The 14,146-nt window shown below is 34.4% G+C and overlaps 2 protein-coding genes across 3 annotated transcripts in view; both read right to left on the bottom strand.

Annotated features, from left to right (window-relative positions):
* The window catches only part of LOC124642900 (sex peptide receptor), a 299,614-nt gene that overhangs the window by 226,108 nt on the left and 59,360 nt on the right, over positions 1–14,146 (bottom strand). Inside the window, exon 3 of the mRNA XM_047181648.1 lies at positions 5,631–5,665. The gene's annotated coding sequence lies outside the window, so the exon portion shown is untranslated. The remainder of the gene's footprint in view (positions 1–5,630; positions 5,666–14,146) is intronic.
* Positions 1,306–3,120, bottom strand: LOC124642901. Of its 2 annotated transcripts, none has more exons than XM_047181650.1 (3): positions 2,888–3,120; positions 2,173–2,312; positions 1,306–1,542 (listed from the first exon to the last, which is right to left on the bottom strand). In XM_047181650.1, exons 1-3 carry the CDS (start codon positions 3,021–3,023, stop codon positions 1,444–1,446), a joined length of 375 nt encoding a protein of 124 aa, XP_047037606.1. In that variant the 5' UTR covers positions 3,024–3,120; the 3' UTR covers positions 1,306–1,443. The 2 variants fall into 2 exon arrangements, with proteins under 2 accessions (XP_047037606.1, XP_047037605.1); XM_047181649.1 differs by having other exon boundaries at positions 2,173–2,315; positions 2,888–3,118.

Here is a 14,146-nt window from a genome sequence, read left to right as displayed (position 1 = left end):
AAATGCGGGTGTTCGAGGGACGAGGGACCACCCTAAACACTTGCTACAATTACTTTTAAAATAAAATCACCTATCAATCAAGACTAATCTTTGATAGATTGATTTTGATTTAAGGTAGCCGAACGTCTCCTTAGTTCTAGTGACTGATCCCGCCTACCGTACGTTGCTTCACCTACAAGAAGGCGCCTGACCTACCTTCCTCACGACATCTCCGCTATCTTTCCTTCCTCCGTGGACAGGTACCAATATAATTTTGAATGTTGTAATTTAATAAAAGATTTATTAAGCTATATTGGTTTTCAGTTCTGTATTGTAAAAAGGATTCATTTATCAACCAATCTATGCCAATATTGATGACTCGAAAATAACTCTGACTCCCCACTGAAAAAAGTTTTGAGTAACAAATAACAAACAATTGAGTAACCTGTTACATAAAAATAGTGACTACATAACTATAGTTCTTATTAGACAAATTCAGTTTTGTTATTAGAGATCTGTTATTAGTAGCTCGACAAAAATGATAACTTCTTAACAAATTTATTATTCACGTTGTACCAAAGTGTTCTAGAATAAATAACTTAATATGTGTATTATAAAACAAAAGTGTTATGTAAAAATAGCCACGTTTTATTGTTAGCGCGTACAAATCCGTTTGGTTAAAACTTGATCATGGGTTCAGTTATTAGTAACATCACTATAATATTATTGTAACCAAACTATTTTGTTATTTGTAACTGAACTTTTCGGTTAAAAGTAACATAACTTTTTAGTTAGAGTGACTGCTCCGATCAGCCCGCGAAATTCAAATTTTCTTACGTTTTTTTGAAATTTGCTGGCCAGTGCTAGGTTGTATGTTGATTAAAATATTGTTCGCGATTGTAAGACGTATGTAGTTACAGAACTAATAATCATCAAAAGCATGAGTACAATCCTCCACGTTCTAAAAGGTCTAGCAATGACTTTGACCTTGAAAAAATCTTTTTTGCTAGACCTTTTAGAACTTGGAGGATTGTACTGATGCTTTTGATGATTATTAGTTCTGTAACTACATACGTCTTACAATCGTGAACAATATTTTAAACAACATACAACTTAGCACTGGCCAGCAAATTGCAAAAAACGTAAGAAAATTTGAATTTCGCGGGCTACCCTGTAGCATCAGCCTGAAGTGTTTTTTTTATTCTTGTAGATTTTCATTTACCTACCTATAAGAAGTTTTAGCAAGATATATCCTTCCCCAAATCTTACCTACTATGGTATTCATTTCGGTTACAAACTTGAGATAGAATAAGAAAAACAAATTTGTTTTTTACAATTATATTTATTTATTAAGTATCAAATCAATTAATTTTAGTAGGAACTTATAATTAATTCAGACAAAGAGCTAGCACACTATACTAGCCAAACCTAGCTACATACACTATAATAGTATTTAAAATTCGATCATTTCCATTTTTCATCAGGTAATGTCTGTACAACTGGCAAATCTTCCACTGTATACAGCATTATTTGGTTGTTTGAGTCCGGAGTAGTATTAGTACACTGAAATATAAAATAATATCCTGATCAAACTCTAACATGGTTTTATATGACGACCACTGTCCGAGACAGTGACAGGGACTGATGGCTGAACATGCCTTCCAAAGCACAGGATAACCTATTGGACAGACAACAACCCTGGATTTGGTTCGGCCTGCATTATCCTAATCAAACTGGGAACAACTTCACAAAATGACTTTCATGCTCTAAGTATTTTCCATGGGATTCAATTCCACAACCTCTGGATCAGGTGCCAAAGCCCCAAACCACTAGACCACAGAGACAGTAATGAAATTAAAAAGTAATCATTACTAACATACATACATGAATTATAACATATATAAATGTTTTTATTAAATATTTTAATGTTAACTAGCAAATGTCACGCGATTTCACCCGTGTAGTTCCCGTTCCCGTACTATGGAGATAAACTATAGCCTATGTTACTCACGGTAAATGTAGCTTTCTAATTATAAAAGGATTTTTGAAATTGGTGCAGTAGTTTTTGAGTTTATTCATTACAAACATACACACACACACACACACACACAGAAATACAAATCTTTTCGCTTTATAATATTAGTGTAGATTTAAATGACTAATTAAGTATTAATTATTGTTATTATTACTTACAGTGTTCTCAAAAGCATTTGACATTATATTGGTCAAAAGTTTGATTTGTGTCGTCAGCTTAGCCCGGTGTCCAATAATTGGCACTAAGTCTTTCAAGTCAGCCTCTGACAACATTTGGAGAGTCTCCACATCAATGGATTCTTCTGAAATAATATGGATAAGTTTAGTCTTTTTATCTCCGCACTAAGTCAGTTAGTCAGCTTGTTTACTAGTACCACGGGACTTTTCTTAATAAAAATAAGAGTTGGTTGGGAGAGGACAGGCCCTAGGTTATGTAGGTGCGGGGGTCAGTGGTTCATCTTCGGGTGTGGTAGGTAGGCAGTTAATAATATCATACACTAGGAAAGCAAAAGACCTGCATAAATAGTCAAACAATAGCTCATAACAGTCCATTGCTGAACATATATGCGTTCTCCAATACTGCAGAGTACTGTCATAATCTCCATGTTTGGAAGAAAACGCTGCTACCCTGCCGTTTCCTGGCCTACGAAGGTACCTATTAGGCGGTAAACCTTGACATCAGTCGCCTTGTGCGACACCCTGATGTGTAGTAGTATGGTGCTTGCTTTTCTACTTTTCGGAAAAGTAGCACTACGCATCAGAAGAATGCAAAAGTGCATCTAACGGGAAATGCCCTGTTTAAAATAGTGATTTAACGAATGAAACACTACCTATTGTCCTAATTATGTAAGAAATAGAAGTGAAAAACACTCACCCAAAAATTTTGGAATGTAAGCTTCCAATCCCCAAGACCGCAGATAGTCCGAGATCGTTTTCTCTGCCGCCTCGTCTACCGGCGGCGGCTCCATTCTTGAAATCTTCTTGACGTTGCTTGATGATATATGATTCATGCATAAAATCGAAAACGCCGGCTTTCCCGCTCGCCATAGACGATGCACATTGCACAACAGACACACATCCACTACCTAGACCTACACTAGCCTCGCAAGTACCTACTCGCAGCGCAACACGAGAAGAACAGGTTTCTACAGGTTACTTCCGTGACCGTGTTTGATGCAACCAAAACGTTTTGTTATGCGCAGCATAACTTTATTCACCACCTATTATATTGCTGTATTATTGATAACCAAAAATATTCTAAAACCAACATAATCAATATTAGTTGATCACAGCCAAATTTTTTGTTTATTTTTAGTAACTTTGCAAAACAAATCTCAACAATACTATTTAGCTGGTTACAAACTAATATAGCAGACTTGAAAAACAGCAACTATTCGTTAAAAAAATAGTTTTAGTTGGGTCAACTGTAAAGTCACAAGTGTGTAGAGTATAGCAAAACATATTATGTTGCAAAGTGCCGAAACCGAATTTTGTATTGGATAACACAAAATTTTGTAGCTTATAACCAACTCAAATAACAAAAATATTTTTGTAAAATGTAACAGAAGCAGTTGATCAATACGTAAATGAAATTCGTTTGTCTTTTATCAAGGTTTGGTTATTTGTGAATTAACTCAACTAGTTTTGTAAAATACTTTTTTCAGTGCCTATTAAATGAACTCCGTCTGTCTGTCGTACTTTTACGTCCAAACCACTAAGCTGATTTAAATGACATTTGGTACACAGATAATGTAGAACCTGAGACACAACATAGTACAACATAGACTCAACATACTTTTTACACGGTTACATAAAGTGATTCACTCGAGACATGGGTAAATCCTGGTAAATGCACGGGAAAACTGCTAAGTAGTACATTCATAAATCGGCAAATGTGTACTGAATTGTCTGCAAATATAAAACTAATTTCTTAATGAATACCTGTATTAAAAAAATGTGTTCTATCATAAAGTGGTTATTATTGATTGAAGCATGTTTTATTCGTGTTATGTGTGCGAAAAACACCATGTGCCTGTCGCCAATAGAAGGCAGTAATTAGAGTTTATTCACATTTTCAGAAACACCTTTTCTTTAATGTTAACTACTTACAGCTGCTTTACTAAGTATTATGGGTCATTTTTCCGTCCCTTTAGTTATGTAATAAGTACTAGCTTCTGACTTCTGCTGGCACTTGTATTATATTGACTTGTCTAACTGTGACTATCATTCAATTCTAGTTAATTGTTTTGACGTTTAAAATGAATAACGATTCATCTATTGTTACATCTTAACTTTTGTAATGAAAAAAGCTCGCCATTCGCGAAAAAAAAGAAAGTTTGTAATCGTAAATTTTCCTTTTAAATTAATATGTTTTGTCGGTTGATTTATTACAGAGAGCCATGACGCGTCACTAATCAAAGAAACCACCTGACGGCGATTGGTCAACCCCATTGTCATTTAACAAAAGACATTGAAAATCTCTGCGTTGCAACCCCACGAACAACACGGAAAAAATCCCAGATGACGGTAATGAACGTTCTTATATTAAAAAAAAAGAAATTAATAAATGCCATCCCTTGTCACGATAATAGATATGCTTTTTGAATTATTAGGCACATTGGTACATTGGAAACAATAAACAATATTTCAAAGAAGTCTCTTAACTTTAATTTTTTAAGTGACAATTCATAGTAAAAAGAGAAAAAAGAGAGATCAAAAAGAAGACCGAAGAAACGATGTATGGATCATCACCAGTTTTGAATCTAATCACCACGTTTGCACATCCCACATCTAAAAAGGTAATTAACATGCTAATTTCCATGCAGCAAAATTAATCAGTTATCTAACGTAACATGTAAAACACAGCACTCCCACATTCGTCTCTGCCACGAGCACTAAGTTCCCCGTTTTCTGCTCAAAAGCACTGGATTTTAATTAATCACACATGATGTTGTCAGAAGCAAATTCCTTCCTACATTAGTAACTTATAAATAGTATGTATTTATTTTAAGTAGAATTTATTTTGTGTTGAACTAGGATTAATTTACTGGGAGATGTTGCAAGCATGAATTTTCTTGAATGATTACAACTCTTGAGTCTATTTAATGCAGTTCTTGGGTCATTTGTCAAAGCATTTATTTATTTATTTGAAGGCAGAGGTGTGTATTTACACCAAAAATAAGGGGATGCGGGAGTGAGTGTCAGACTTTTACTGATAAAAGCCTAACTTTGTTCTTTCTGGATCCCTTTGTGTACTAGAAGTCGGCAGTGTACGTCTAGACTAGACCAAATACCTACAGAATTATTTTAATTTAAGCAGAGGTCAGAAAATTTTTTCGTCGTTCTTCTCGTATTCCAAAACCTATATTACAGAATACTGGTTCCATTTAAGGATACGCTCCTGTATTTTCATGTCCAATCTACCTATATGTTCTGGTTCTAGCTCTCTCCATTTGGTGTACTACTAGATAAAACCAGTCTTCCAAAAGCGGACCTTAAAAATACCCGATAACAATAGAAAACAAAAGATATCATCCGATACTTAGCTAACAAGAACAATCAAGCAAGTTCTCATACATCTCCAAAAAACAACTAAATAAATAGCATTATATTCTTACCTGTTTCTCGAAGTTAAGAAGAAATCCCGGTTTATCTGTAAAAGAAAAAATAACAGAGATAAGTAACAACTTCCGTAGAAAACTAACAATGGACCAACTTTGTCCTCCGTCAATCAAACTGGATTTCAGAGAAAATCCGAAGCGGACATGTTGGTTGTAAAATAAAATATATAAATGTGTGTTTATGTTGTGCATATATTAACAACTCTTGACGCAATTGGACATTAATAAACTTTGCTAAAAAAACTAAGCTAAAAAAAATCTGATACTTATACATACTAATGTAATCAAGAGGAAACATTTGTTGTTTGTAGCTTAAAAGCTCCGAAACTACTGGATTGATTTAAATATTTTTTTCACAGATAGAAAACTATACTTCCCCAGTAACATGTGTTATATTTTATCCCGGTACGGGCAGTAGTCCCCACGGGTAAAATTCGACTCATTAAAAACAAATCAAAATCAATTGTTCCGTTTTGTAGTTTCAGACACACAAACCTATCTAACAACATCCACTTAAAGGTTTTATCGAGCTATAAAAATACACGGAAATGAAAATTTAAGATGACTCTGCCGAAGTCCAATCCAATACAACTTTTCTCTTACAAGTAAAATACTTAAAGATATTCACCTTCCTTTAAATTCACTATAAATGGCTTGAAGTCCATTAAAGAGTAAGTGCACTGTTAAACTACCTTCTTTGTTTAATAATAAATTGTAGTTTTATACTGAACTAACTGTTACACTTGGTTTCTCTTACATCCTGAGGGAACTACTGCATACAAAAGTTACAAAGTTAAGAAAATTTTGTATGGGAATTTTCTTTCTATTAAATAAAACGTCTGTTTAACTTTTTTGCAGTATAATAAAAGTTATATTAATTCATCTCCCATGACGACACCTATCTTGATAAAAATCAGTCAGAATGACAATATTATTTCGTATCATTACGTTTGACACAGTATTTTTTGACAGAAAAGTATGACATGCATGTCGAAAAAAGGGAGTCATTTTTACACCACACATTCCTAACATCTGAAAAAACTACAAAGTACACAAAAGACCAAAAAACTACATCTATCCCCAAGCACTACATATCATTCAGTGTCAAATCATTCATTCACTCCCTGAACGACATGCATTCGAACACAACGCATAGAATACAAAATGACTAGCGGAGGTGTCATAACGGAAAATCTCCTAAGAAAGTACTTAGCGCCAAAATACGGGTGTGCGGTACTATATACAACGTTAGGTACTGTCTTCACCCTTATACGCCTTCTTTGGACCCTATTTTTGTAATACCAAAAATCGTTGACAGATGTCACAAAGAACCCAAACGCCTCGTTAGTTCGCTTATAACTGATCGTTTTGGTCCTACCGTATGTATTAGACCTAGAAGAAGGCGCCTGACCTACCTACATTATGTGTCTCCGCTCATTTTACTTACTCCGTGGTATTACGCAATTCCCTCGCTTCAAAGTGACAAGGTATGCTAAGGAACGAATGGAATGCCTTGAGGAATTGAACGTACGACTTGTACCAACTTGTATGTTTCTTGTACCAGTTTAGCGTTTCGTTTGAGGTTCTGTTTCTTTGCAATAATTCTGTCTCTAGTTTTGTTAAAAACTAATGTTGTTTCAAAGGATTCCCAAATACAAACCTCACCTTTACAACTTTAAGTACAGAAAACCCATATGATACTCACAAAAATATTTCCATAAAGATTCGGTATTTAATTGAGCGTGTAAACCCTCTTTACATACATATGTTAGGTACGGCCGCCATCTTGCTACGTATGCAGGCTGTGTGCAATTGTGCGTCTAATACTTGCGACTACACGGTCCCGCTAACAGCTGCGCTAAACTGTGCGGAATAGGGCTGGCGGATTTACGAAAATATAAGAAGTATCTTTAGTAAAAGTTTTTCCAAGAAAAATCTGCTAACAATATCACTAGATAGGTATGTTATGTTGTAATAGTTGGTAGGTGTGTGACAAAAAAAAATCTAATCTTGGCTGACATTGAGAAATGGAACAGTTTGTATGTTTGTGTAGATTTTAAGCTCTGGTACTAGGCTGGTAAAACTATGTATATTAGATAGGACAGTTATCAGAGAAAACCATGAGCTACTCTTTACATGGCTAGGTAGTCAATTCTGTATTTTTGAATTTTGAAGTTGGTTTAAATTATTACGATATTTTGTTAAAAGGCCCAGTTTTTGAACAGTATCTAAGTAAGAATTGATTCCTACAGAAGAAAAGTAAATAAAATGAAAGCATTCAGTTTCACTGAAATTTTAATCCTACCATTAATGTACAAGAGTAATAATTGCGAGCTATATCATTATACCTACCACTCTACCACAATTTTAGGGTTACTATTTTTATTTTTCTCAAAAATCCTCGGACATAAACTTAAAAAAATGTATCCACCATTACTTTGTACTTAAGATTCGATTCAATTTGGTCACCGAAATTGTAATCGAATTTCCCCTTAAGGAAAATGTCAAAATATAGGTCAGCATGATTGTTCCCATAGCGAGATGGTTCGACCTTCTTAATGGTATACCTTAACTAGGCGCTTACTCCAGTTTCACTCGCATCTGGTGGAAAATTGGGTACTGGTGTCTTGTTACTAACGACTTTTGAGAAAGAGTTTCTTTAAGTCAGCGGATTTTTTTTATTTTATACTGTTAAAAGATTAAAGATTGATTAAGTACGTACCGTTTAAGCTGTTTACCAAATTGTTCTCTCTGTTAATTCTCTTACTTTCCGATTAAAATAATTGATCGGATGAACTAAGAAGGCATTTAACTACTGGCTATTTTGGGTAGACGGCTTAAGTCACTAAGGTAGATTAACTATTATACTAACCAAAACGAAACCAGCCGTGAAACTGCAGCCTATTGGTCAAATTGGTAATTTGACAGCTGAAAATGGTTCGGTTATCATTATAGTTAAATGGTGCAACGCATGACGATCTTTGGGGAAAACCGCTATTAATTAACTTTTTTCTAATTCCTTTATCTATTTATTGGTACTGCATAAAAACAGTCTATTATAAAGTTCCTTCCTCCACCATCACAGACCATATTATAATAACAAGGAACTCTCAGTTTTATGTCTGACAACCCTAGCAATAAGCCATAATGAAAGTACCCACAACTCGGGGAAGAAAAGTAATTGTTTGTGAAGAATTCGCCATTTATTCTTGAATAAGAATAGCCTTATATTTAATCAGATCTAGTTTTTACTTCGTTTTTAGTGTTGAGAGAATTCTGATGTATTCCATCGTCATCATCTGCCTAGCCTTTTGCCAACTATGTTGAGGTTGGCTTCTAGTTACTCGATACCAACGGTAGAACCGCTGTAAAATCTAGTCATTGTTACAAAATTGGACAAGCACTATGATTAGGAAAAGACGAGCATATAAATCGAAATATATCGTCGTCGCAGCAAAAAATCGTCGAGAGAGGGGAGGATTTACCCATATTCATCGCCCTAGGTATGCGTATTGGTGAGCACAGTGAGGGATAGTTTCAGCTTCGGAAATGCTGCTCCTCATCACCGAACAAGGTATTTAATGCCCCCCTGGGCTTTGTGTGGAGATTTTATACCACTTTTCGGTCGACAGAATTTCGGCAGTTTTTTAGCAGGCATGGGCAAATGGGCCATAAGCAAGCAAGGTTGACCATTGAAGCAGGACAAAGTTTGTTTGCCCCGCTACACACCGATATGTATATTTTGCACTAAATGTGCCGGAATAATTGCTACAATTCAACCAAAAACACATTTGTCAAATCGAGCATCAATTTCTCCAGTACCCGTATAGAGGATCAATGTCAATGACATTTCATACATTATCATATACAAATGTACATAGATATATACATTATACATACATGTATATAGTATATCGTGGTCGTATCGTAAATATCAATTTACCGTGAAACTATTTCATGTACTGTCGTTACTCGAAGGCGCCTTTTCGTCGAGATCAGCTATTTTTGATTGTGTGTGTATGTATGGAAATGTTTGGGATTTGCTACGACTACGGCACGGTTTTGTTCAGTCATCAGTCAATCACTTTGGGTTTTTGGCTTTTTATCCATTTAACTGTCCTCTATCAATCTATAAAGCTGAAGGAAGCGTGTTTGCTTGAATTCGCTAATCATAGGAGCTACTAGAACAATCCCTAAAATTCTTCCGCCTAAGTGCGCTGAATAGTACCCACGAGATGTAAAAAAAACCATTGGAGGACGTGAGTAGGAGAACATGTCACAAATATAAAGTCCACGTAAATAGAAGAATTACTTAGACAATGTACAATTAATTATAGTGACAAAAATAATTATTTAAGAGCTTTTTTGACAGATTTAAGAGCTTTTTTGAAAATGATAGATCTGGCTTGTTCAGCCAGACAACATAAAAATCGAAAACCTCGATTTAGTACGCGACAATTTAACAACAAAAATCATTCAGCAATTTTTGGAAACCAAATAAACATCTATCATTCACAACAATACCACGATATCCAAGCTATTTCAAGCTAACCCATTTCCATTGGTCCCCAGTGTAGCAGAAACCATTCGCCTTTACACACTTCCCACGTTATTGCCTCGGGAAGACGAAGGCGTATCTGCAACCGTTAATAACTGAAACTATTTGCATAACCCATTAAAGTACCTGCAGACTGGAGACTAAATAGTTGGCCGACAGTTGTCAAAAAATGTTTGAAGAAAATCTTGATTACAATCGGAGTTGTAATCAATCTCATCATCTGCGGAGTATTTTCTCAACTATGTTGGGGTTGGCTTCCAGTCTAATCGGATGCAGCCGAGTACCAGTGTTTTACAAAGATTGCCTATCTGACCTCCTCAACCCAGTTGCCCGGGCAACCAAATACTTTGGTAAGACTGGTTGTCAGACTTACTATCTTTTGACTACTCGTTACGACTGTCAAAGATGTTCAAATTACAGCTGGGACCTATAGTATATTGAGCGCTCCGAAACACGTTTTAAGTCGTTCTGACACTTGCTATGTAAATACCTGATCTTTGTAATGTGCGTACTACCATTCATCTTCTTACTGATTTATGACCGCGAACAAACTATCGGCCGACTAAAAGTCTGCAGTGTGCGGGAGTTCTAACTGTTTATACAGTCCGACTCTAAACAAGTTAATTAACTGGAAAAAAAGTGAAATAAACTTTATTTTCTTTTCTATATAATAAAAACGGTTTCAAATTCTTGGTATGTGCGTTAGTAGTTTTAACGTTTCATATTTTTTATGAGTTTTTGCAGTTATGTATTTGTTTTCGGGGATTTTTTTAAACTGTATTTATTTTGAAAGCACAAACATTCAGGAATTTAGTTAATTGGCAAAAGCGATGCGTATTACCGTTTCAATATAATTTACAAAATTATTCCAATTGTGAGGAAATAAATGGAAAGTTTATAACATTTTAAGAACTTGCTTATTCAATATTTACAGTAACAATATACACAACCAGAAATAACAATTAACAAAAAACATATTTTCAAAAAATAAAAAAAAAGAGAAATGGTCCTGCTTAATTCCACTCATCAAAAAGCAATTTCAGAACATTTTAAATATTTTACATTATAATATACTAAAGCTTTACATAAGTAATCTTCATACCTCTGAACATAAAATATCAAATAATAAGACGTGAAAGAACCCTTACACCAATTTAGCTCAAAAGAATGAGACGTTGAAAATCTCATCATATTTTGATATTTTGTGCGTCTTCAAGGATTTAAATATCAAAAGATACACACTGAAGACTAAACAGTCGGCCGATAGTTGGCACAATCATGGTTTTTTTTTTTTGAGAAAATCCTTTTGTAAGCTTCTTGGGCACGCTCCCAGTCGACCGCGATGCGGACGAATTTTGTGACCCATTTTAGTTTTAGGCTTTTTTAACCGACTTCACAAAAAGGAGGAGCTTCTCAATTCGTCGGGCTCTTTTTTTGTCTGTTCACCGATTACTCGAAGACGCCTGGACCGATTTGCAATTTTTTTTTGCTAGAGTACCTATTTTTTTAATTTTTCCTGTAAATATTTGTAAATGTGATTAATAACAATGTAAATATGTATATTTACGAAAAAAAATGTGAATTCAATCAAAGTTTTTAGTCAGTCTGATACCTGTCAAATATCTGATCGTTGTTATATGCGCACTCCCATACATCTCCGAACTTATCAAGCGCCCGATCAAACTGTCGGCCGACTAAAAAGTCGGCAGTTTGCTATTCTAAGTATAATGATACGTTTAAAAGTGTCATCTCAAGTTAATCGCCTTTTACATGGGATAAGGTTCTCATGTATTATTATATTTTCTTTGTAAAGGTATTTTTCTCACTGAGTTTTTGGAATTACATTTTTATACGCACATTGTCGCTTCAAACTTAATTTTTGATGTCAACGGCTCGATAATATGTTTCTTATTTAATATTTATTTAAACGAGGTTTGTCTATGATATTTACATAATATTTTGTTGTTTCGAAATTAGTCAGTAAATATTTATTTAAACATGTTTTCTTTACGTTCTACATTTTGTTGTTTCGAAATTAGTTTCCAAGTTTTTGAATAAATATACCCATGACGAACAAATATAACTTTTATTTTGTTAAATTACATTTTGGTCTAGCAATGTAATTTACTCATTATTTATTTAGGACAACAAATACTATTATAATAATTTAACAATACGAATATACATGAAACCATAACCGTGAAAAAACAAATGAAAAAACTTTTCCCTTAAAGCAATTTAGCAAAAAACGGCACAGATATACGTAGACACATTTTCATATATTTTCTCTAAGTGTTGCCAACATAAGAACTTGCTTTAGGCACTTAGAATAACCGTACGTAAGTGGTCTTATATCTTACATGACAAATGGTCCTTAGCCCCGAAATTCCCTTTCTACCATGTTTTTATTTTTCTTAAATTCCGGCCTTAATGACCTTCCCTTTGAATCACTTTTGTTTTCATGCCAAAACTTGGGAAAAGAAACAAAAGAATCGTTATAATATTATTGCAATATATATCTTAAGTCAATTGAATAAAGTTTGAAGTCCTTTGGGGTATTGCTGTGGAGTTTATCATGAGTTCTGTTGTAACTAATAAAAGCTTCGTTTTCAGAGGAAAAAGCGAAGATTTATATGAAAAATTAACGACTTCACGAGCGTGAAATGGTTGCTTGTTTCAATACATTAAGTTCTGTTCTACGTTGAAAAAAGTGCACGTAGTAGGGACGTATGAAAAACAGGACTTGTTTTTATTTAAGCATTATTTTTAAATTAAGTACAGTCAACTTCAGGTCAGTGGTAACAGTTTTATAGGAAAATCGTACTTATTACTATTGAGTTAAGGTGCATGACAGTTACCACTGATGTGCAGTCTACTGTACCTGTACTGATGTTTGGCCAATTTAGCTGATAAACGACGATAAACGGTGTAAATCCAGATTACAAATTAAAATAAAAGAGCCTGAACAAACAACCAATAGGTAGGTACCTGAGACAAAAATTGTTTCATAAAAGTATTTACTTAATAAATAAATAAAGTCAATTACATGGTTCAGTAAAATTTATAACAACATATTTGTAAGTAAAACATGATTATACAGGTCTGTAGATTCCAAAACTTTTTGAATATTTTCATTCAAACTAAAACAATAAAATATCCACAAAACCAACATTTATGTGAATTCACATTGTTTTTATTATGAGGTAGAAAAATATGTCCAGTGGTCATGTCAACCACAATAACATTGGCTTTTTTTATCAAAAATAGTTACATAATTGTACTAGGTACCGCGCTTCATACTATTTTTGTAAGCTAAAAACTGTGTTCATTTTGAAGTTTTTTACAATTTAACAGACTTAAAAAGTATGCCAGGTAACTACTTTATACCCACTCTTCATAAAGTATTACGTATAAAACAAAATCGTGTTCTTTCTAACATGTAACTCGAGAACGGCACCACCAATTTTCAAGGTGTTTGATTTCTTATATGGTTTTTGAGTTATTGTCTCTATTTTTCATTGCAAAAACAATGGACTGGTTAATATTACACGAGGTCCATGTTAACAAAGTCGTAGGCAAAAGCTAGGTTTACGTAATATATAAAGAAACTATAGTTATCGGCACGAATCTTGAGCTCTGACCTACATCTGCGCAGAAGTGATTAATTAGCAAAGAAGCAATCCCGAGTGACGACTATGGCGCGATGCACTGCGGGCCAATCACCGCTTTAGCCCACCCCCGCGCCTCACTTCATACCACAAAAGGAACCCAATAAATTACTTCTGCGCAGGTGAAGGTCAGAGCTCAAGATCCGTGCCGATAACTATACCTACAAACGGAATTGCATAAAAGTCAACAAAATGTAAACCGAATAAAAGTCAAAAAAACTACTTTAAAAACTTCAATTGAAAAGCGTGTTCACTAAAAATGTAAACTTGAACGAATTTTCCCTCAA

This window comes from Helicoverpa zea, chromosome 26 (assembly GCF_022581195.2).
Source record: "Helicoverpa zea isolate HzStark_Cry1AcR chromosome 26, ilHelZeax1.1, whole genome shotgun sequence".
Classification (NCBI taxonomy): domain Eukaryota; kingdom Metazoa; phylum Arthropoda; class Insecta; order Lepidoptera; family Noctuidae; genus Helicoverpa; species Helicoverpa zea.
This window is presented reverse-complemented; position numbering and strand designations above follow the sequence as displayed.